Source organism: Gavialis gangeticus, unplaced genomic scaffold (assembly GCF_001723915.1).
Source record: "Gavialis gangeticus isolate Ggan-Ray unplaced genomic scaffold, GavGan_comp1, whole genome shotgun sequence".
Lineage (NCBI taxonomy): Eukaryota > Metazoa > Chordata > Crocodylia > Gavialidae > Gavialis > Gavialis gangeticus.
Window position 1 is genome coordinate 4,364,176 of NW_017729011.1, and position 24,345 is coordinate 4,388,520.

A 24,345-nucleotide genomic window follows, 5' to 3' on the forward strand; every position below is an offset into this window, starting at 1 on the left:
AAATTACATGATTCAACCCCTTGAGTTAATGCAGGTTTCCCTGAGTCGGGAGCGGCAGTGAGTTCCTTGTCACCGTGCAGTGTTAGCCACCCAGGATTGGAGCTGATGAGTTTTTTTAATTAAATGAACTGTTGGGAAATGCCATTTTATTGAGCCTGAAATGTTTTGTTAGAAAAATTTTGAACTTGTTGCGCTTGCACCAAATTGAAGGCAGGAATCCACAATCCTGGATTCCTGTGTTTCTGGCAGCGAGCCCCAAGACCAGGGACCTGTGTTGGCAAGGACTGAAGCTATGTGGCAGACCTGCCAAGTGGGTTGATAACTTGGGAGTTCTGGGTCTGCAATGCTTGGGCAAACCGGATGGATTGTCCCAGGGCCAAAGACCCTGCCAGAGGGGCCTGCAGTGCATCTGGACTTGCCAGAGTTTCCAGGCTCTCTGCCAGAGCTGGGAACCCAAAAGCCTTGGGAGCCCCAGCTTTAACCAGAGCTCACTTACTGATTCCTTGGCAGGATCCAACACTTGCCAACATAGCAGTTGTGCTTGAAAATGGGCACCACTGCTGGCAGCGAGGTAGAAAATGTACCCTTTTTGTCACATGGGGCAGACTCATGCTCATCAAGTGGAAGATCACCTATGTGAGGGAGTTTTGGCAAAATTTAGCTTTGATGGGAACCAACTGGGTGTTTTGTTTTGCTGACAGTGGCAGTGACAGTGGCTTTGGAATCTGTTAATATCCTGGTTTGGTTTTATCCTAGCATTTGCTGAACGGCGTGAGAGAAGCTTCAGCAGGTCCTGGAGCGACCCGACTCCCGTCAAAGCTGATTCCTTCCATGACTCTCGAGAAAGTGAGTTTTGAGTCCTTTGAGCTTCCTTCCGTGGCCAAAGCTGCCCGCTGAGGCATTGACTGGAATCTCATTGGTGTGACTTGTCAGTGTCTTCTGTCTCCCTTTAGCTTTCCCAGAGCTAAGCAGATAACACATCATACATGCACATGCATTCTTGTGTTACCTTGTGTTACCCTATAGTTGCAGAATGATTGCCCAGCAAAATAGCTTCCATATGCCTCTATAGACTTGTCACCCCTTCTTTTATCCCATGGAACTAAGTGCACTGCACTGATTTAACACACACTGTCTGTCAGGACTTCAAGGGGTACATCAATCACAGTAGGGCCGTGCTGGAGCTCTTCATTGTGCACTGTTATACAAGGGCCCAGGAGCTATTGTCAACGTTTCCCAGGCTCCAGTGAGAGCTGGATTATGCTTTAAATTAATTAAACTGAAAAGGTCAGCCTAACACCCTGTAAATAAGCCAAGAATCAAGTCTTTATAAGCCTAATGGGCACAGTATTGTGAGTGGGGGAGAAGGAAGGTCCAAAACATGACCCGATTGTTCCATAACAGCCTCAATTTCTCCCCTGCCCTTAGATAACCTAGAGACTAATAGGAAGATGCACATAAATAGTGTGTGTTCTTCTCTGTGCCTAGCATGAGATCCAGCACTGACCACTGCCCCTGGATTCTCAAAGTGCACAGAACGGGGCTCGTCTTGCTTAGTTCTCATGCACGAATCGCTGACTTCAGGGAACCCTTTGTTCCATGGCTAGCTCCTCTTGCTCAGTTATTTTGAAGTGCATTTTCTCCATGAAGCATCCATCAGGCAAGGTAGCAAATCCTGGCCAGACGTTGTTGAGCTGCAGTGCTTTGTGTACCAGTCCTCACGCCACATCGCTTCTGGTGCAGCATCGGTCCTTTCTGTGAGGCCAGAGTTCTCTGGGTTTGTCTTCTGAATGGCTGTAAAGGGATGGGACATAGCAGGTTAGCAGGTGCTAATAGTCCTATGTCTTCATTTCACCTGCCAATAAGTTCTAATCCTAGCGAGCCACATTCCCCACAACCCCCTGCAGCTCACCCATTTCAAACCCCATCATTTCTTCCATGACAGGCTGTTCTCTGTGGATCTCAGAGTGGTGTTTAATGCTGAGTACTCAGGAGTGGCTGAATAACTAGAAAGTGCTACCATCACACTTTGAAACAAGGTGGCTGTGTGCTTAATTGTTTTTCCCTAGATTATTTGTCTGCTAAAACATCAGTCAGCTTTGAAGGTCAGGTGTGGAGCTCTGGAACCACTGGTGACCCTTTTGGCTTGATCTGTGGATGAAGGCTGCAAGTCTAATGGCACATGACACAGTTAACACCTTAGTCACCCTCTCCAGAGCTGGAGAAAGCAAGGAGCCCTGCGGCTTGGTGTCCATTGTAATGCTCCTCTAATGCTGTCTCCTGGCAGGCCATGATCTCCAGGACTCCTGCTGTGCTCTGGAGGATGAATTTGACTTGAACTGGGAAGCAGAGAAGGAGCTTGAAGCTGCGGCATGTGATGGAGAGGACTTTGTTCCACCAAAAATAATGGTAAGGGCTCTTCCCCTCCACTCGCAAGTCTACCTCCCCACCACACATCTTTTCCTGTTCTGTGACTAACTCATCCTTTTTTTCCTCAGTTGCTTCTCTTAGGACACAAACAGGTGAAGAGTAGACCCCTCAGTCACCCCCGCACGTCCTCAGAACGCAGCCAGGGGCACTGTGGCCTTCTACTGCATCAGTGGTGCATCCGGGGGAGGAGAGCTCACCCACCCACCCGAGCCTCGTAGTGCAGTCCAGACCCAGAGGTTCACCAGTCCACCTGCTCCAAATTTGTCCCCAGCACTTATTTTTGGACCTGCCAGAGATTGAGGTCTCAAGAGGGGATACTGGGGAGAAATTCAAAGCAACCCTGTGGGTGAACTTCCAGCTCTGGAGGTTGTCAGCAGACTTGGGTGGATGGGATGAGCTCAGAACTGTCCTCCCCAGGGCCTGCCATTGATGTAGTAGAGACAAGCCTTCAGAGGCCAAGGGAGGTATCACTTGGACTCCAGGACCTGGATTATAGAGATATATACAAAGGAGATAGCCAAGCTTGACTGTAAGATCCTAGGGAAAACGTGCAAGGCTGGCGATTAGGAATCCCTCCTTTCCATCATTTTACTTGTAAACTGAGTGTGTTTGCCCTGGAGTCCCTGGGAAATGATAAACACACAGCTTGATAAGGTCCATTATGCTCTTTAAAATGTTTTTGTAGCCCAGACCCTTCCAGCCTTTTTTCCTATTGTCTCTAGTTAGCCGCCTATATACTCTTTATAAATCCTGATGTACCCGCTCAGCCCTTACTCAGGCAAACTCCCATTGACCGTGCAAACATTGAGCACAGAATGCAGAATGTGAGCTCTACAGATGAACAGAGGTGGCTTCTTGGGCAATAAGATTGCTATGCCGTGACCAGTGCTTCATTTGGACTGGTCCTTGCTTGGGTACTGTCTTCAGATTGCTGAGATACGGACTGTGGAGGCTAATGGAGGTTGTCTTTTCTTTATATTCCTTCACTGTATTCTTCCCGTAGCATCCCCACAGCAATGCAGGTAGTTTTTTCCCCTGCATGTGGCGCTGGAGGTGAGGCAGCCTGCTTTTCTGTTTTATAACTGCAGTTACAGTTTATCATGTCAGCAGCATTTTGTTGAGGAGACAGATCAGTGGAGCCTGATCTTCCTCTTACGTGAAATCATGGTGTAAATGAGGAGAGAACGGAGCTGTGGTAGCAGAGTCGTGATGCAGTGAGACACGCTGTGGCTGACAACAGGAGGATTCATTTTATTACAAACGCAGTAGCAGCAAAGATCATACTGACATTTTTGTCCCTTCACATTCATGCCTGCTGATGCCACAAATGGCCCGTGACAGGCAGGAAATTAGCCACTCTGCTGTTCTCCCAGTCTGCTGTGAGTGCCACCAGTGCCCCTGCTCAGCTTGGTGACTGGGCTGATGCCTCAGCTGGGCTCCAGGCACTTGGTAAACATTTGCCAGGTGCAGCTGACTTGCTCCCTCTGTTGTTGCCCATGCTTGGCTTGCTCAGCTATAACACACTCAGCTCCCTTGACATAGCACGGATGCAGGAGAGCAGGCTGGGAGCAGGGAGGTTTGGTGACGTGCAGCTGCTGAAGCGGACTAGAAAGGGGCACAGCAGGAGCAGAATGGGCCTCACAGGAGAATGACCAGAATATTTCTATTAACTGGATCAGTAGATTTACTGACAAGCAGCTGTGTGTGAGTGTGAATGGAGGTGGAGATGGGGGTCTTAGCTTTCCCCTACTACCAATTATTCAGCTTGCCTTGGGGGCCTAATTAATGCCATGACAGGACCTGGCCTATAAACAAAGGCTTGTGCTGCACCCCTGACTTTACTGCACAAAGTGCTTGGGTTCCTTAAACTCTGCCTCTGTTTTTTCTACCACATCCCAATTGGTTTCCATGCCTGAGGAAGAACAGGGTAAAAATATAGCCTCTTTAAACAGGTTATTTCTACACCCAAAAGAAATGTTTGTTTTGGGTGACTAAGGAGACATAGTATGTAATACGGATGTAGACAGCCCACTTCCCAGAATGAAGTGCCTGCTTATGGTTCCCTTGTGCTTCTGCTCAGACACCATTCCTGTTTCACCTTATGACCCATTTGCACGTCTTATTTCCTTCTCAGCTCATTTCTTCCAAAGTCCCAAAAGCCGAGTACATCCCGACAATCATCCGCAGGGATGACCCCTCCATCATCCCTATTCTCTATGTGAGTATTTCCGCCCTCTACATGCTGTTCAGGTATCAAAACACTGGGGTGTTGTGATTCAATTCTGGCACGTAGTGGGCCTTATAATGTCTCAGAAAACCCAGCGCACCATTTGGCACAGAAGACAAATATCTGCTCAAGAGAGACCCAGCATTAGATCAGACTCATTGGCAGAGCCCCGTGGGGAGCCCAGAATTGGAAAGTCTTGTAATTTATGACGTATAGGTTCATCTGTATACACAAATGTTAAACCACAGGAGCCCCATCTCAGAAAATATTGTTCTGGAGCCCTGGCTGTGTGCTGTGTGCCACTCTTACTATCTTTTGTTTATATTCACATGGGGCATGGCTACACAATCAAATTACTGAGAGGTGAGATAAGGTGTAAATTTACAGTGCGTCAGATACTCTGTGGTAAGTACTTATGCACACACAGGTGCCCCACAAAATATGTGAAGTAGCTCGCTCCTCAGTAAGTCAGTGGAACAGCAGATGTGTCATTAATTCACACCCTAGCTCAGCTGGTGGTAATTTGTTTATGTAGCCAGAGCTTTAGCTTTGCAAGTGGATTTGTTGCTGTGCTAACTCAAGGTTTCTACTCCCGGCGCATTTGCAGCGAAAGCTGAGTTCCACTGCCCTTCTTTACCAATGTAGTTCATGAGAGTCTCAATCAAGTCTGGGGTCTTATTGTAACCTGGCCCCAGTCCTCCTTTTTTTTGTTAAAGGATGTTAATAATACAGCATAACCTCATAAATCCAGATATAAAAAATCCAGACTTCTCAAAAATCCGGCACTTTTTAAAAATACACTACGTCAGGGAGTAGCAGCGGCCGGTCCCGCAGCAGAGGGTGAAGCTTGCACATGGTGACTGCCTCTGCCATCCTCCACTCTGTGTTGCCGCTCCACGACCGGCCGCTGCTCTGGGTTCAAAATCTGGAATTTTCAAATTTCTGGCAGGTGCTCGGTCCCGAGCACGCCGGCTTTATGAGGTTATATTGTATATAACATTATTTAGCTGTATAGGGCCTTGGCTACATGTCTGCTTGGAGATATGAGGTGGCTGATGAAATAGAGGCTGGGGCTCACCATGCTACAAACTGTAACTGGTTTTGAGGGCATTTTACCTAGGTCCCTTGGCTTGGCAGGCATTTCTGTCATGTTGAGTGAGACCACCCAATTTGTCTAATTGAACTCCAGCTTATTTGCTTACCCCTTAGTGAAACACTGCACAGTGTTGCATGAAAAGAGATGACAAGTAATTAAAATGTGTTTGAAATGTCCTTCTTGTTCATTTCTAGGATCATGAACATGCCACCTTTGAAGACATTCTTGGTATGCTTTGTTTTCTTTTTCACCCTCTCTTTCATATAGCACTTTCCATCAGTAGAGCTCAGACTGCTTTACAGAGGAGTGTAGTATCATTATCCCTCTTTTATAGATGGAGAAGCTGAGGTACAGGGAGGCCATCTCATAGGCCACTGACAAAATTGGGAATAGGGCCCAAGACTCCCGAGTCCTGGCCCGGTGCTTCTAATGACTCAGTCTCATTATACGCGGTTCCATTCTGCTCTTCCTGCTTTGGAAATCCTGCGCTGGCTTTCTGATTTGCAAGGCTACAAAACATGGGGCTGATTCAAAATCAGCCTGAAATGGGGGTCCTTAGCACCACTCAGATTCAGGTCATGGCGCCTTACTAAATAGATGCAGATGAGTGCTAGTGAATATATCTTCTGTAGAAGAGCCACAGTGTGTAGACACAAGTGAGTGTTCATGAATGTGTCTTGTGTATCTTTTCCATTCTCTATTTGGCTCACTCACTGGTACTGTTCCTACTTTTCTACAGAGGAAATAGAGAAGAAGCTGAACATTTATCGGAAGGGCTGCAAGATCTGGAAGATGCTGATTTTCTGTCAGGTACATGAAAGCATTGATGCCCTTGGCACTTTGTTAAAAAACAGTGTTTTCTACAGGGACAAATTAAGTACAAAAAACAATATTCTAAAGCCAGTCTGCAGCAGGTTTTATTAAAGTAATCACATCTATCCAATTCCCATTTCACATCCATCGACCAGCAAGTGTCTTTAGCTCGCTATGACGGCAGCAGAGAAAATTTGTCTTAGCGCAGCAAAAGCTTAGGCACTGGAAGCTTTTCATCTTCTTTCAAAGCCCTTGCAAGCTGACCTCTGAGAAGGCCTCCTGAGGAAGCTCACAGAAAAAGGACCAAGTATTTAGAGTCTGATAGTTATTTATTGTTTTCATAAAGCTTCCTGCATTTTGCTTTCACATAGAAACAGAAAAATATTGGATCAGGCAGGGGTCCATCTAGCCCAGTAGGGTGGTTCTGGGCATGGCCAGATCCAGATGGTCCAGAGGGCATTAGAGGAAGTGTTGATAAGCAGTTTAAATGGGCAGATAAAGGGTGAGATTCCTCTTAGCCTCCATTCAGGTACTCAGTTAGGAGTGGGAAGCTATAAGGAAGCCTTCCCCTTTGCATGTGGCTTTTGTAAGAGCTGAGCAGGATTGTAGACCCCATGCTTCGGAGCACAAGGGCTGTTTCTCAAGGGTGCTTCATGCCTTGGGGAAAGAGGGGGAGGAAAAAGCGAAGTGTAGGTTGAGACATTGTTCCACCTCCATCTGTGTGTGCGTGGGACGTGGTCCCTCTCTCAGGGAGAAGTCCCTCTGGTGGTGCTCATGGAAGAGAAGGGCACATTATATATAAGACCCTGAAGCGTTTTTTTCATGTTTTATTCAGCTGTTGGTCAAAGGTCTGTCCTCAGCGGCCCTTCAGGCTGGCATGATAAAGCATACAACAGGGTGAGGCAGCTAGCTTTCCGCTATGTTCAGTTGCCTTTAACTCTCCAGACTGGTTAACCGTGCACTCATTTTGGCTGGGTCAGCTGGGGGCTGCCTTGAACACAAATCCAGAGCAAGACTCAAACTTGCACTTCTGGCTCCTCAGTGAGATACCTGAATTACTCTGCTGTTACCTCAGCTATTACTTGAGAAAGTTGCCATTCAAATCAGTAGCAATAATTTCTGACTAAGGACAGAGCAAAAATCGCATGGAGAATATAGGGTGTTAATGTTTATTATTTGTTATATGGACACAGCTGTAATTCAAATCATGAGTCCTGACCAATGTATTTTCAAACTACTAACCAGTGGGTTACTTCCAGAGACTCCTGGTCAACTCCTAGTAATTAGAGGGTAGTAACCAATGACTCAAGGTCTAGTTGGCAGCTGGTATCAAGTGGAGTGCCCCAGGGGTTGGTCCTGAGGCCAGTTTTGTTCAATGTCTTCATCAATGACCTGGAAGATGGTATAGAGTGCACCCTCATCAAGTTTGCAGATGACACTGAGTTGGAGGGAGTAGTAGATACGTGGGAGGGTCGGGCTAGAATTCAGAGTGACCCAGACAAATTGGAGGATTGGGCCAAAAGGGATTTTATGAGGTTCAACAAAGACAAGTGGAGAGCCCCATACTTCAGATAAAACAATCCCATGCACCAGTGCAGGCTGGGGGCTGACTAGCTGGGCAGCAGCTCTGCAGAAAAGGACCGAGGGGTTACAGTGAACAATAAGCTGAACATTTGCCAGCAGCGTGCCCTTGTTGCAAGGAAGGCTAACAGTATACTGGGATGCATTGGTAGGTGTGTTGCCAACCAGTCCAGGGAAGTGATTATTCTCCTCTGTTCAGCATTGGTGAGGCCACATCTGGGCCCCCCACTACAGAAAGGTTGTGGACAAATTGGAGACAGTCCAGTGGAGGACAACAAAAACGGTTCTGGGGCTGGCAGACATGACTTATGAGGAGATGCTGAGTGAACAGGGCTTAGTCTAGTGAAGAGAAGACTGAGAGAGGATTTAATAGCAGCCTTCAACTACCTGAAGGGAGGTTTGAAAGAAGATGGCTCTAGACTGTTCTCAGTGGTAGCAGATAACAGAACAAGGAGCAATGGTCTCAAGTTGCAGCAAGGGAAGTTTAGGTTAGATATTAGGAAGAATTTTCTCAGTAGGAGGATAGTAAAACCCTGGAAGAGGTTGCCTAGAGAGGTGGTGGAATCTTTATGCTTGGAGGTTTTTAAGACCCAACTAGACAAAGCTTTTGCTGGTATGATCTAGTTGGGTATGGTCCTGCTTTGAGCAGGGAGTTGGACAAGATGACCTCCTGAGATCCCTTCCAACCCTAATTTTCTATGATTCTGGCTCTTTTCCCCCTGTCTTTGGAGAGCCCCATTGTTCATTCCTTTGTCTGGGGCAAGGTCAACCTGCTGCAGGACTTTTAGTATCAGCTGCAGAATGGAGAGCCCATTATATCTGCTCTGGCCTCCCAAGGGGCATCTCAAAACCGTTGTATAGAACTCTAGATATGAGAGTGAGATGCACACATGCACACGCGCACACGCACACACGGCTTGTTCAATTTTCTGGGATCAGGGTAGTTTGCTATGTCTACCTTTATCCTTGCAGGGGGGTCCTGGCCACTTATACTTGTTGAAAAACAAAGTTGCCACCTTTGCCAAAGTGGAGAAGGAGGAAGATATGATCCTGTGAGTTGCTTTATGACTTTCCATGCTTGTGTTGAAGTGTCTCTGATCTGTTTGTCTCTGATCTGTTTGCATGGTAATACCAAGGGAGTTGGTGTTGGCTCAGCTTAAGTCCTGTCTGCTGGTAGTGTCTGTCTGGGCCCTTAATTACTATACTTGGACCACCAAAATCTCAGTAAACAGCCTTGTACCTAAACAATGAGGTTGTCAAGGAACCAGTCAGTGTTACTTTTTATGGCTTTATCTGAAGTTCTGGGGTGAAGCCTTGCAAAGAAGTTTGCATAGCCTTGCTCTCTAAAACTCGTGGGTCTAACGTGAGATATGCAGAATCTGTGTCGGGAGGGAGAGAGAGGGGGGAAATTGAAGGAAATGGATGAATGGGACAATAATTAAAATAAACTAACTTCAGACAAAAATTGAAATGAAAAAGACTTGTAATCAGTCTTGAAGAACAATGAGCATGGCTGCATTGTCCTGTGTAATGGAGGCAGAGATTCTGGGTGTAGAAGTTTTCTGGGGGAAGATGCCATTTCTTGCCACAAGTGAATAATTCCACAAGTTTTGCTCTGGGAGCTCTGCACTGCAGCCGATCCAGAGCAATAGACTTAAAGTGTATGCAGGGGCTCTCTTCTGCTGCAGGCAGGTGACACCCAACTTATGGACAGGGGGCAGCACAGGCATATAGGGTTTCTTGTGGGAAATCTTACAAAATAGCTTAGGAGGTGAGGGGTTTGGGTACCTTGCAGGGTTGGCCCTACCTTGGCCTCCCTAGGGCTGGGCTAGTTTCTGGGCACTGTGCACACGTGTATGTAGATGATCATGTGCAAAGGAGATGGATTAAAATGCTTACCAGATTTACTTGATTCTAAGACAAGGTGGGTTTTTTTAATTAGCATGAGGAAAAAAGACTCTTGTCTTATAATCACGTACAAGGAAATTTCACGAAATACATTGCCTATCATTAAACTGCTGCCAAACGCACCATGTGTTCAGCAATGGAAACCAACTATAAAGCTGTGTAAACGCAGCTAAAACTGAGCATCACTATAAAATATATGTTTTTAATATTTCATTTCAAGGGACATATTGGTTTCAGATTCAGTTAGGCAAAGCGCAATAGTCAAGTTCCAAATTTCAACTGATCGGAGTTCAGTCATTCACATCTGTGGCTCTACCATTGCTCTCTGTTGCCCCCTCTCTCAGCCTGGCACATACGTTTAGTGTGGCCACACCCTGTGTGGTGATCCCACAGCTCAGCAGTGCTCAGTATGTGTATATACTCCAGATAGGGATTTGGGGTCAACTGTATGCATGTCGTGGTTCACCATGGCTTGAAATGCTGTTGACTCCAGCGAAGCCCAGCCCAGTGAACTGTGTGTTAAATCATGAACCTTTTGGCTTTGAACTACTGGATGCCTGCCATGACTTTGAGAATATTTGAAGCCCCAGGCTGAAGGGTATGGGAAATAGGATACTTGTCAGTGGTAGCACTTCAAAGACTTGAATGACTAGTGGATAGAATTTGGAACTGATTTGTGATTTGTCTAATTTGGCCTGAGACATGACATTAATATATATGTCTAATATAATATTAATATATAATATATAATAAAATATTAATATATATGTATATATATATATACTTGTGCTAAAACTTGAAGGAGCTTGAAAAAAAGGGTAACATGCATCAGTTCTGGATGAACTAAGTATGTGGGTGCTACATGCAAATTGCTACAGTCATGTTTAATTTCAAGGTCATTGACTTCAAATTTGCTCCTCACTTTCACATGCTCGGAGAGAGCAGGGTCTGACAGCAAGGAAAAGGGGAAGCGGTTACCAAGGGAAAAGGTTGGGGGGAAGCAAAGAGGCTGTTTGATCTCCCAGATTTATTTTCCCTGCTATAGCAGTGGGAAGGGGACCAGTTCAAGGCAAACTAATAATTACATTCTGTACCTGTAAAATTATAACAAATTTATAAATTTTCCACATATAGAATCTAATTACTGGGTGGTCACCTTATAATCAGGGTTGTCTTGTATTTGAATAAATATGGTATTTTGTTTCCTTATATTTCTTCCAGCTTCTGGAAGAAGCTAAGCCGACTGATGAGCAAAATCAACCCTGAGCCAAATCTCATTCACATCATGGGCTGCTACGTTCTGGGAAACCCCAATGGGGAGAAGGTAAGGGCTCCCTGGGGCACCATTGGGGGCTCTCAGTGGATGAATCTGCTGCAGTGTCACAGAGCCCAGCACCTTGGTTGAATGCCTTCTCCTCTCACAGTAAGGGCTGGGGTGCTCTCTTTACAGTCCCACTTCCCTATGGATTTACCTGCTCTGCAGATGTTGTGCATCCCAGAGAAAGCAGTAAGTATGTGCACAGCTCCTGAGGTCCAATGCAGGCTAAAGTAAAGGGCAGAGTCTTGCTGTTTTAAAGGGTCTTGGTTCTCTCTTCTCATGCTTTCTTTTGCCCTCCTAGCAAGTCATTTAACTTTAAGCATCTCTTTGGGTTTAGCTCCAAACTTTTAATATCTTTTTTCATTTCAGCTATTTCAGAATCTGAAAAATCTAATGAATCCTTATAGGGTTGCCTTTGAGTCTCCACTTGAACTCTCAGCTCAAGGTAATTTCTTTTGCCATAAACGCTAGTGGGTGAGTGTGTGGGTAAGTGTGTGTATGTGTTCCTTAAGCATAACTGCCTCGTGAAAGGATCATCTTCCCAAAGCACCAGTGAAATTGTTTATGCCCCACCACAAAAAAGAAGTCATTTGGTCTTTCTTTTGGTTTTAATAACCTCATTGTTTGTTTGTCTGTTGGTTTTATCTCTCTTATTCTTCTCCCATCCTTGCTATGTTTTCCTTTCAATTATATCTGTTGTTACGTTTGCAGCTAGCTAGCCTTCTCCAGAGCTAATGCCAATGGCAGATTAACAAAAATATTCCATAACTAATACTGACCCTGCTGTGGTTATAGTTTAGGAGATGCGTTATGTTACTGGAGCATGCTGGAGTCAATAGGAGAGAAATTCATGTGAAGCTGGGAGTGGAATGTGGTCCTTAAGGATGTTTGTGGTCATTTATCCTCCACAGGATACTGAAGCCAGCACTAATGCCATACTGGCTTCCTTTGTCAACCAAGGACTTGAAGATAACTCATCTTTGTATAGATGCTTTTTCCTGTATTTTGAGAGAGTTTAGAAGCTATGGGTGCTTTCCCTTTCCCTCATATGTGACATGTGTTGTGATTTTGATCTGTCTGCTCCATTTGGAATTTTTGTTCTCCTGGGATGACCTTGTGCAGTGTTACTCTAGACACACTCTACGCATTTAACTGCTGGACCAGGCAGCTTTGGGACTCAAGTCTAGTTCCCATAGTCCTTTTCATATAGCCCCGGTAGAGACATGGAATAGACTGGGCACAGAGGCTGAACCCATAAAATGACTCAGGCCCAGCTTCTAGTAAAGGAAGCCTGCATAGTTAATTAGAGCATCTCGGCCTTGAAGGTTCTCAGCGTCACCCTCAAGGAGCATTAAGGGCAATAAGTAGGGACCTACTCAATTTGCAGTGTCACAGATTTCACAGAAATCGCAAGATCAGATATTGCCTATGAAATTGGGCAATGTCCATGAAATCCAGAAAAAAATGCTTACTAAAAATAAAATGCTGTCTCCCCAGGGGCACATGACAGACAGCCCTCTCGGCCAGTCAGCAGTGAGGGGTGGCACTGTATGACCAACAGTACTCTCAACCAATCAGCAGAAAGGGGCAGGGCCACTGGGACCCCTCAGTCAATCAGAGGCATGGGAGGGGCCTCACCCTGATAAGCCCGTGCAAACGGCCTCACGATCTGTCCAAGAAATTGGCTGCCTGCCTCTTCAGTGTGGGTAGATCCCTAGCAATAAGGCTGACTCAGCAAAGTGCTTACTTCCCCCTGACCATTTTTGAGGACATCTTTTACTCCCACTGATTTTAATGGAACACCCTTGCAGGGAGGGGCTGTATGTAGCATTTTGTAGGAAGCACTATGTGCCTCCTGCGTAGGGTGGGCCATCAAACTTCAAAGTGCGTGCCCAGGATCCATAGTGAAGCCACGCAACTGTGCAGGCGAAGCAGCTATTCATGCAGGCAAGTTGTTAAATGTCAATTTTCACAGCCTGGCAGGAACGACTGCGAGTTCTGTGAAGAATACGTTATGTGAGTGGTGTCTAGCAGACTGATGCTTGGCTCCATGGGGAAATGGGGGTGGAGGCTGTATTATCATTTCCCCATCATGATAAATCTGGAATACACGAACAATGTAACGACGCTAATCCCTTGCTACCCATCACAGAGTCATCTCAAACTGATCTTAATCAGCTTTGAAAGAGAAAATCCCTTCCCTGCCTTCTGCCTTTTATAGTCTAGGATTGTTTATTCTGTGATTTGTTGGATTTTTTTGCTTTTGCGCATCTGCATTGGCCAGCCCTGGCCTTAGCCCCTGTGAGGGTTTCTGTGAAGCTGCTGTCCAGTGAAGTAGTTTAGTCAGAGATACAAAAGCCGTTCACACAAAAAGCCAAATCAAACTCTTTGCTATGGAAAACAGATGTGGTCAGTTAGCATAGCCTTTTGCCTTACAAATTCCCTGTAACCTAGGGAAACTAGACCTAACATAAGCCTGAAGAAAATCCATTTTACAGTGCTTTTCAGGTGAGGAGAAGGGTCTGTGTTACCAGCCCCCAGATTCCCCTTCCTCCCCTTACCTGGTTTTGGTTCTCAAATTCTTGTTGGGTTTATGGTAAGACCCAGATATGGGATCTCTCGCAGATTGGGTTGTAGAGCTACAGTGAGTTGTATGCTGTGCCCTCATCAGCAGGGAACCTGGTTTTCTCTGTTTTAAAAAAAATCCCTAATTTTCGGTGTAAAAAAAGTAAACCCAAATCTGCATTTTTCCATGAGTAAAATGAAACACCACTGTCTGTCTGTCTGTCTGTCTGTCTGTCTGTCTGTCTGTCTGTATTAGTGACATTTCATTTTAATCACGGAAAAATGCGGATTTGGAGTTACCTTTTTAAACTGAAAATTAGGGATTTTTTTAAATCGGAGAAAACCAGGTTCCCTGCTCATCAGCCACTAATGGTCACCTTGGCTGGCAGTCTGTGTAGAGAGCCCAAGAACTGACTGGGACACAGAGACAGAGGAGGCACAAAGGCAAGCACTTGTAGGAAGAGAAGCCCTTATTGCAGCTCTTTGAGGCAGCTCCAGTTTTGAGGATAAATAATCGGATCATTACCTTCCTGGGCATTTTCAGACAGGGTGAGGGACATCCTGGACAAACGATAACTGTTAGCAGTGTCCTTCTGGGAAACATGCAGATGAACTCTTCCAGGAGGATGAGGAGGAGGTGTTTACATGAAATGGTTGGGATTGATTTTGTCGGCTGCTACAGTCTGTTTGGTCTTTGCTCTGCCCATTGCACGGCTGTGGTAACCTCTGCCCTTTGTCTTCATTCTTCTCCTAGGTAAGCAAATGATTGAGACTTACTTTGACTTCCGCCTTTACCGCCTCTGGAAGACCCGCCAGCACTCCAAACTGTTGGATTATGATGACATTTTATGAGCTGGAGAAGACTTTACAAGAGGAGGTTGATCATCAGTATTTGAGAAGTCATGCTTGCTGCAGAGAGACTTTTTTATTGGTAGGAGGAGCCCTTGGAATCCCTGCAGGAGGCAGTGGTGCTGAAGGGATAGAAGGAGGAGCAGCCAGAAATTTACCAGGAGGAAAGTCTGTCCGACAAAGACTGAGACTCGAAGAGGATGGTTTGACACCTCATACACCTCAGGCCAGAGCCATAGTCTCTCAGAAAGAGCTGTGTGAAAAGGGGACATGATGGAGTTCCTTGCAGGACTGAGCTGTTTTGGGTCATGTTGGGCCAGAATCGATTCCAGGTCCTTTTAAAGACATTTAGAGCTCAGGTTTTCTTAAAATAAAAATAAAAATAAATAATCCTTGCACTACAGAAAAGCAGTGACTTAAGCACAGAGCTAGAAGAGTGGGAGCTTCCCAGTGGCTCCGTTTGCTGTGCCAAGGAACTCTGAAGGCAAGGAATGCCATGCTTACTCCTGCAAGCTTTGATCAAGAAGGTTCAGAAACTTAATGTGAATATATACTGAAACAGAATTGAAGTTTAACTTTTTTTGGGATTAATAGAAAATAAGTGCAATTTTTATAAAATAGAGGGGGGAGAACCCCTCCAATATTTAAATAGTTAAAAAATAACACATCAGTAACCAATAGATGAGGTATTTTTGGTCTGCTTGAAAATATATTCAAAATAGTAATATATCTTCTGTAGACATATTTAATCACCAGCAACATGGTTTTAACATAACTTAGCAGACTCTGCATGTCTGCTACATTGATCAATCCTGTTTGTTTTTTCTCTTTAATTTCAGAGTAGCTGTGTTGCACTAATTGTATGTGTTCTCACAAATGTATATTTCTCCTCCAGTTAGACACAACTTTGTTACTTTGTCTTTGCTGCTTACAAAACTAGCTGATTTTAGTTTTGCTGAATTTTTAAGTTAGAAATACAGTGTGTGACTGAGGGGAATCTTGGTCCGTTTCATTCAGATTTGATCACGAATGAGAAGCCAATAGCCATGTTAAGGATTTGTCATTTCAGTCTACTGCTGCCTTTTGATAGATGAAGTCTTCTTCCAGATAGCAATGTGGAGCAGAGGATTATCTGAATATGAGAAATCCTCAAAAGAGATTTATATGCAAAGGCATTTGAAAGAATTGAATGAAATGCTTCTTGAAGTTTGTAGCATTGGTTAGTAGCACAATTTTGGTTCTCTCCCCATTCATGTAGTTGCCAGTTGCTGACTTGTAAACTCCATTTTTTTCTAGCGATACATCAACCCACTTGTAGATCTCAGCTCTCCCGTCCAAATCCTTCATGTCTGGGACAAATGGATTACATAGCTCTTATTTGTGAGCAGCTATGCTTTTAAAATCCAGATTTGTGCTTACTATCTTTGAGTATATATTTTGGAATATATTTACTTTTTCTTTTTTAGTCTTCTAGTCTCCTGTGTGTATAAGGGACAAATATTCTTGTAGTCTCCACAGGTCACCCTGGCTATTTTGGGAGATTACACAATTTGTTTCTCAGAGAAGTAAAATATGCTGGAGAATAACCAGGTAGAGTTACCTTGGTCTCCTGATTTATTAGTGTCTAAAACTAGTTGGTTGTGCAGTGAAGAAAAAAAATACATGTACAAACCTTCCTTTGAATAGTTAAGAAAGAACGTTTGTTCTGATCTGTAGAATATCCCTTTTCCTTTCCCTTCCCCGTGTGTTATTGTAACATTGGGGAGCAGGCCTCTGGCTAAAACTGCTGAACCATGTACATTAATGACATTTTTATAGCAAACCTTTAAGAAATAATATACGTATAGTAGGTAAGTAACTGGTGGGGGGTGGGGATATTTTGCAATCACTGAAAATTAACATGCCAAACCAAATAGCTCAAAGATCTCCTCTTGAAAATTCTGTAGACCCTTTATGAGCAGCTCTCAAAAAAATTGACCTCTTTGCCAGTTGGTGCCAGGCTGACCTCAGGGTGGTTTGTAAGCTGCTGTTCACTGAGGGGCTGACTCCTGTTCTGGTTGACCATGTTACAGGTTTTCAGACTTCATCAAAGAGGATGTTTGGCACTATCCCGGTGCTTTTGGAAGAACATGCCAGTGTGGGTTTTTTGGGTTTTTTTTAAAGATATATATTAGTGAACTAATATTTGGCATGCTAACTCGTCTTAGCTGCACTACTGGCAGTTAGGTGTTGTATGTGCTATCATAGCAAAGAGGATGTGTTAATTATGTTAGTGAAAGGACAGTGACAGGATTAAAACTTTGATACAAAATTGCATCCCTCCGTGACCCTCTCACTTCCTAGTTTGCTTGGATGGTTTGGGCTGTTGCTTACATCGTTAAATGAAGAATGAGAAAATGCTCCCTCCCTCTCTTGTTCAAAGTAAAACCCCACTTCAGTGAACCTGGTAGCATGAATGTAGCATTGTGGGAACTATTGAAAAACCTATATAGCTCTGAAAGGACCCATTTATATATACACACTATGGTTATTTATCTATGTCACTATTGTATATCTATAATGATTGAGCACTTGTAGAACTAAGGTTGCCGTAGAAAGATAGATTGTACAGTTGCATAATTTATCCTTTATGGAGATGTATGTTTGAATGAATGTTACAGACTGTTTTACTGGTCCAATTGACTATAGCATAGTATACTGAGAAATATTGAATGCGTTTCTCTCTTTTCCAAAGACATATATCCCACACACCTTTGTGATATTATGCCATGAACAGATTATTTTCTTTGTCGTGATCATTCAACAAAAAGGATGAACTGTTCTAAAGGCTCTAATTGGGAGGAGAGGCTGGGGATTTTATATCTACTGTCTTTCAAACTTTTAAAATCCCTTGTACTAATAACACTTTTGAATTTAACAATGTTGAAAGAAGAAATTGTTTCTTCTTTCACCTTTAACTGGTTGATCCTTCTGAGTGGCTGGTGGGACAGGAAGGAACCAGCAATGTATAGGATGCAGAAAATGTTTGTAGCTATTTAGGACTTAGATTAAAAAAAAAAAAGTAGATAAGGGGATACTTTCCATTGGACCAACGCATCAAGAGCTGCACTCCCTGGAGTGTATATTCATTCGTCAATACTCAGAGGGAAATTGGCATGCTGCAGAAGGCCAGTTCTCATTCTGTGAACTGTTAGATCCATCTCAGCTACTTACTGGACACGTCTACACGTGCTATTAAGGCAGTTGAATAAACTCTGGCACATTTTGCACCAGAGTGTATTGCTCCCAGGCATGCCATTCGAATACATGCCCAGGACTGCAGCATGTTGAGCCCCTGGCTGGTAGGTGGTCTTGGGGTCAGCCTGCCAGCCTGGGGCTGCTCTGACCTGGCTCAACATGCTGGCAGGGGTTGGCTAGGGCATGAGGGTGCTTTAGTGCAGGGCTAGCCAGCAGACAGCCTCCACACTGAAGTACCCTCTTGCCCCAGCCAGCCCCATCAGCATCTATATGTGCGTTGCAGCAAAGTAAATAACTCCGCCATAGGACAGTACTTGTGTTTGACAGTGCTATCCTACTGCAGAGTTAATTAGTTTACTCTGTCCTAATAACATTGCATGTGCAGATGGTGACATTTTACTGTGGAGTTAATTATGCAACTCTGCAATAAAGGTCTCATGTAGACGTGCCCACTGAGGGTTAGAGTGGCCTAAGAAATGCAAAGGTCCGGAGCAGATGTGTCCTGCCCCAGGGTGCATATTGTCTAGTCAGGGCTGATAAGACGCTATGGGTATGCTTTCATTGATTTGATGAGTGCACCATCAAAAGGGTGTCATTCCACTTACCAAATGTTCCTTTCGATTTAAAACAATAGGCTTTTTAAAATATCAGTCTGTTTTAAGCCATGAAAACTGTTTAAAAATGAGTCCCCTTTTTAACTGTACATGTATATAGTTTTATAATTGTTATTTGAATATTCTTGGTGGAACCCACTTCTAATAAGCATTAATTACACTGACACTGTTTGTAGTGGAATTGAGCTCAAGTCCCTAACTGCTGCACCATATTTCAGTTGTCTTTAACTCTTCACGTGTCTTGTCCACACTGAGCATTCTGCCCTGATGCTATACGCAACTCACCTCCACCAAAGGAAGTGCTAATGTAGACCAACCATTGGCATCTGAACTCCTGTTCTGTCCAGACCTGCTCTGATCAGGGCTAGATAAAACCGTGATAATGTGTTAGCACCTTGTTTACTCTGGCACTGTGGGAATGCACTAGGTTAGTGTAGTTGTTGGAAAAGTCAACAGTAAACTCAGAATAGGTGCAGTGTATAGAGAAACATTTTTCCATGGCAAAGGGTTTCAGAGATGCTAATCCCTTTGGGATGCAGAAGTTATCTCATGCTATTAGGTGTTAAGAGCTGCCTTCCAAGGGGATTTTCACATCCTCCTCCTCCTCTCCCTTATGTGCAATGGCCAGTTGGGAGAGGAAAACAGAAGCTTCTGCTTCCCCATTGGTGGAGAAATAAGAAGGAGCCTTGAAATAACTGCTCCAAGGAGGAAAAGAAGCTATGGCTTCCCAGAGAAATCCACAGCCCCCACTCCTCACCCTGCAGCTATCAGCACCTCTTGCAGATGGTTTCCACTTATGAGGTAGTCCTCTCTGGGTCATTACCGTAAAACCCACCTGTAGTGAAACTTCTGGGTGGGAAAGCCAAGTATCCAGCCAGCAACCAACCAGCCTGCCTCCATCTGGAGGATTCCACTGAGCACAAATGTGACATCCCACCTAGTCCTGCCCCACCAAGTACCTCAGGAGCTGCTCGAGCCTAATCCCATGTAGTCTATCGAAGGCTCAGCCCCAGCTCCAACTCTTGCTGCTGCCCTGGATAGGACTCCAGGAATGAATGAATGGGCCAGGCTGTGCTTGGTCTGGATCTTCCCTCCCCTGCTCTTTGCTTGGGGCTTATTTTAACTTAGGCCTGTGTGTTTCAGTTGCTATTATGGTTCTTGGAAGAAATGTGTACAATACATAGGTATGTGTTTTTACATTGTCTCTTTGTACAGTCTCACTTTTTTCTCATGAGTATGGTCCCTATTTACTCCCGTTTGCTCTGCTTCATGTAGTAGAACACAAGGCCCCTCTTGTCACCTCCTAGTCATCTCTAATGTACTAGTCCAGTCCCAGTATGTTAATGACTCTCAGGAGAAAACAAGCCAGGAAACGCATCCACAAGCTCACTTATTTTACTCAGCTTAACTCTGAATGCACAACACCCCAACAAGGCAGGCCTACTTTGCCTGAACATTTCTGTATAATAACTATTTGTTGGTCATAGTTAGAAGGGACCTCAGTCATCACTTCTTCCAACCACCTACACAGATACAGGATGGGCTACTCTTAAATCATTCTGGGGCCAACTGTTTTGGCAGGTGTGCCACAAATTAGCCTTGTACCTCCCTTGAGTGTCAGTATGATCCCTTTCCCCTGCCTGATCTGCTGCTCTGCTTTCTGCTGTCTGTTCTGTGCTCTTCACCCAATCTGCTGCTCTGCACTTGCTTCTTGCCCTATCTGCCATGCTGCCTGGCCTTTCCTCAATCTTCTGCGTGCCCACACAGGTTGCCCATGCCACTTATGGCACACGTTACAGGTTGGCCACCCTTGTCTTAAACCATCTCAGGCATATACCTGGGCCAATACGAGGTGTTTTGCTATGGCATAGTAATTCCTTCTTGGGTATCATAATGGTAAATGTTGATGATTGGAGTGAGTTGCTGAGTTGCCCAACTTGTTCATCTGAGATGTTAGGGAAATCACTTTCAATTTAGAATTACAAACCTATTTGCTTTTTTATGTTGAGGTTGGTGAGCCAAATCCTCTTCTGCATTACAATGATGATATCCCATTGGATTTCAGATGAGTTTTAATGGTGCACAGTTTGCCTTGGTAGTTTGGAGGTCTGTTCTGAATCAGTTAAATCAATTAAACTCTCAATTAAACCAATATCATAAGAGTCAAGAATAACTGAAATTAAATGTACATTGGTTCTCAGATGAGTTAACACTGGGTGTATGACTGCACAGGAGGTCTATTCATTTCACCCCTGCGACACCTCTTAAAGTAACCAGTGGACTCTAGGAATATTGATGCCAAGTATCAAATGCATCACCCTATAGCCTGGTATAGCGGGGGTTAGACAATGTGAAACACCTCATTGCATGCATGAAGTTTTCTCCAGAGGTTCTGTCCTGAGTGCTGATGTGAGAAGCCAGTTTTGCAGGTAAATTTTTGAGCTGAGTCATCAAGGGCTCAGGGTTCTGCAGCGACATTAGTTAAGAGCCAGCAGCGTATACTGTAGTGTTGCCAGAACTGACTGGCTATCTGCTTGAGAAAGCTGTTGTCTCAGTAAAATACACAGGGTACGTGTCCTTTTTACTTATTTCATGGTGTTGCCCTTTCTTCTTGACGAAGTGCAAGCCAGAAACAAACAGGAATCATTGCATTTGAAGTAACCAGTATGACTGTTAGTTTTTTTTGTCTGTGTCTTGGAGTTCAATGCATAATTTTAAGGTGTCAGAAAACAGGCCTGGTCTTGATATTGCTTAAGCCCATGAAATCAGGTGTGAAGTCAGTGCAGTTCAGTCATTTGGCCTTGGCCATAAAAGTTGGAGCTCAGTCTCTCACTGGGGATGTAGGCATTTGCAGTTGTGCTAGACACAATTGGTAGTTTTGCTTCAGAAATAAATTCTTACCCAGATATCCCAAATCTTGTGTGACAGTGAAATTAGAGGAGAGGCAGGTGTGAAAATAGCAGACATGAAATATAATGAATCAGTCTGAATGGAAATTAAATCACATTTTCCCTTAAATATTCAGTAAATGCCAGATAATAACAGATAATGGTTGGTCAATTAATGTGTTTTGTTTAGAATATATTACAAATTGACATGGACAAGAAAAGATACTGGTAAAATAATGTTTATGTTTCTCTTTTCTTACCAAAGTAGTGATATAATGGTACATTTAGCTAGTTCTTCGGCACTCCAGCCTTTCTTCCATATGATTCCTGTGGTAGAAGGAGCTGTTGTCTTTACCTGGCATTTGACTGGCCCCATCAAGATTTAGAGCTCAATCCAAACCTCACTGAACAGGGAGTCTGGGCAGTGACAGAAGTGACATTTTGTTGTGTGATCGCCCCCTGAAAGTGCTCTACAGCTGTGCCCTGACAGAAGTGCATGGCTTTAGAGTGCTTTCAAAGTGCCCAGTCATGCAACCAATGAACCTGAGGTGGTGATTTGGGGGGGGGCTTCAATCCACCTGCCCCCCCCTCCCACCTCCAGAGCAAGCTGAGCAAACCCCAGGATGAACTCCCTCCCCTCCCTTCCCCTCTCCCATCCTGAAGACAGCACCACAGCTGGAGGGTGAGGAGAGAGGCTGCAGACATGCAGCTGCTCCAAACTGGAGCTCGATCTCCCAACCCCCCCGGACCCAACACAAAATGTCTGTTGGGTCGGGGGATTGTTGTAACTCATGGTGCTTCCTGGTGGCAGCAGTGAGGGGGCTGGGGGGTGGCAAGCCCCGACCGCCTGCAGGCGCTGCCAGCAGTGTCAGTGGCACCTTTTTGCAGGGGGTGCACCACCAAGCTCAGGGGATGCTCGTGCACCCCCTACATGTTGTCAGTGTTGGAAACAGTTGAGTCAATCCCTTAGTAAAGCAGTTTTTTTTATGAAGACCTCAGCCAGCCAGTGAAGAGTATTGTCATTCTGTACAACCAGACAGCCCTTTATGAGACTGGTGGATTCGTCCTGTATTATATATAGCAATAACCTGCTGGCACGTCCCCACCCCCCATGTGTAAATGTAACGTTTTGCCTATGGCTGTGCAAATCAATCTGTGGCATCTGACTTGTGGAGCCCTCGCCTGCCTGGTGGGGAGAGACTTAAGTGGTGTTATGCTGACAGGTCTCAGCAATTGGCTTTGAATAGAGTGGACTTCTGGAGTTGCTCTGGGCTCTGGCTCAGGGAGAAAAAGCATGGATGTAGCTGGAATTCATAAAGGACTTGATAAGAGGTCAGAGGCTGGAGTTTTGAAACTAAAATCCAGACATAGAGGTACAGACCCCGTGAAAATGTTCTGCTTACAGAGCAGAGGTTCAAAAGGGCACAGCCAAATAACACTGTCCCTAAATATGGGACACTAAAAATATCCCAATTTGATAGAGTAGATTAAAATCCTTTGATGTGAAGGAAGAATTGGATGTTGTATACACAGAATATTATTGCCTTGTAAATGTATACGTTATATTGCTGAAAAATTAAAAGTTGGATTTTTAAAGCCACCTAAGAGACTTAGCTGCCCAGAGTCCTGCATCAAGCCAACAGGAGTCAGACTGATGCAAAAAACAATGTTTTATGTTTCCTTTGCTGATTGGTTTTTTTTTAAACAAATGCAGTTCCTGAAATTGAGCGGATCTCTTGTGCTACCTGTATACAGTTGGGAGGTAAAGAAGAACCCTATTGTAAAACAATAATGTAAAGGGTTTTGTTTTTTCTTTTCAGAAATAATAATTTCATTTGTTACACTTGGCAGCTGAGACCCTGATTTTGGTCACCAATGATTTCCCTCGGCAGCATGTACTGGTTAATTACTATAGAGCAGCTTGTGAAGGCCTGGCTGCCGGCGTTGCTTTTCTTTTAAAGGAACAATAACCCCAAATAAGCAGTGAATGGGGGGAAAAAACACTGAATCATGAAGACTTTGAAAACAGATCCATATAACATAGTCTTCCTGTTCACAGGTATGTTTGCGCCACTCTGATGCCCTGCCCAGGAACACCTCCACTCAGTCTGGCCAGTCCCATGCCAGCCTCTAGAAAGGAGGCAGTGCAGCTATCTTAGAGCAAGAGTTCTTCTTGGGAGAAATCCTGTGCATGGCATGGAGGCAGTGTAGACAAGCCTCACATCTCTTTATAGTTTGAAACCAATAGTTATATGGTGTAGCTAGGCAAATTATGCAATTGGGAAGGAGGAAAAAGAATCAATACAATTGTCAGCTATACTTAAAGTGAGAAATGTTAAAGGGTATTTAACCATTTACATGACAAGCCAAATACATTCTGTATCTTGCTGACTTCCCTTCATTCCCATTGATTTCAGTGGGGCTTGAGGGCACTCTGTTTTTTTAAAATCAAACCTTTGAAGGAAAACTTTGTATTTGTGTGGTCATAAGACCTGCCATCATGGGTCAGAGCAAAGGTCCATCCTGCCTAATAACTTCTCCATGACACTGGGTGCTTTAGAAACAGGGCCTGTGCAGAGATTCATCCCATCTTGCACTCCACTCAATGTTACGAGGTTGAGGTTACGTTCCCGGTCATTGTATAACTCCTTAGGACCTACTCTGAACATTATTTGTATGGAGATTGCTCAGTCATTGCCCCATCCCACTTTCATCTTAAAAGTGATGATGGACTGGGCCTGTGAAGAGACTTTCAAACGCTTTATTCACAAATTTCCAAAAATGTGGTCTCTGATTTTGAGCCTCATACATCACAAGGA

General features: G+C 44.4%; 1 protein-coding gene across 4 annotated transcripts in view; it reads left to right on the plus strand.

Moving 5' to 3' along the window:
* Nucleotides 1–17,836, plus strand: part of NSMF (NMDA receptor synaptonuclear signaling and neuronal migration factor) — a 64,658-nt gene extending 46,822 nt beyond the window's left edge. For all 4 annotated transcript variants that reach the window (XM_019510412.1, XM_019510413.1, XM_019510414.1 and 1 more), the window contains 9 exons: nucleotides 757–846; nucleotides 2,288–2,409; nucleotides 4,565–4,648; nucleotides 5,948–5,981; nucleotides 6,493–6,563; nucleotides 9,120–9,199; nucleotides 11,277–11,379; nucleotides 11,743–11,818; nucleotides 14,693–17,836. In XM_019510412.1, coding sequence (XP_019365957.1) covers nucleotides 757–846; nucleotides 2,288–2,409; nucleotides 4,565–4,648; nucleotides 5,948–5,981; nucleotides 6,493–6,563; nucleotides 9,120–9,199; nucleotides 11,277–11,379; nucleotides 11,743–11,818; nucleotides 14,693–14,790 — 758 coding nt within the window. In that variant the 3' untranslated portion in view covers nucleotides 14,791–17,836. The remainder of the gene's footprint in view (nucleotides 1–756; nucleotides 847–2,287; nucleotides 2,410–4,564; nucleotides 4,649–5,947; nucleotides 5,982–6,492; nucleotides 6,564–9,119; nucleotides 9,200–11,276; nucleotides 11,380–11,742; nucleotides 11,819–14,692) is intronic.
* Nucleotides 17,837–24,345: the final 6,509 nt, after the last annotated feature.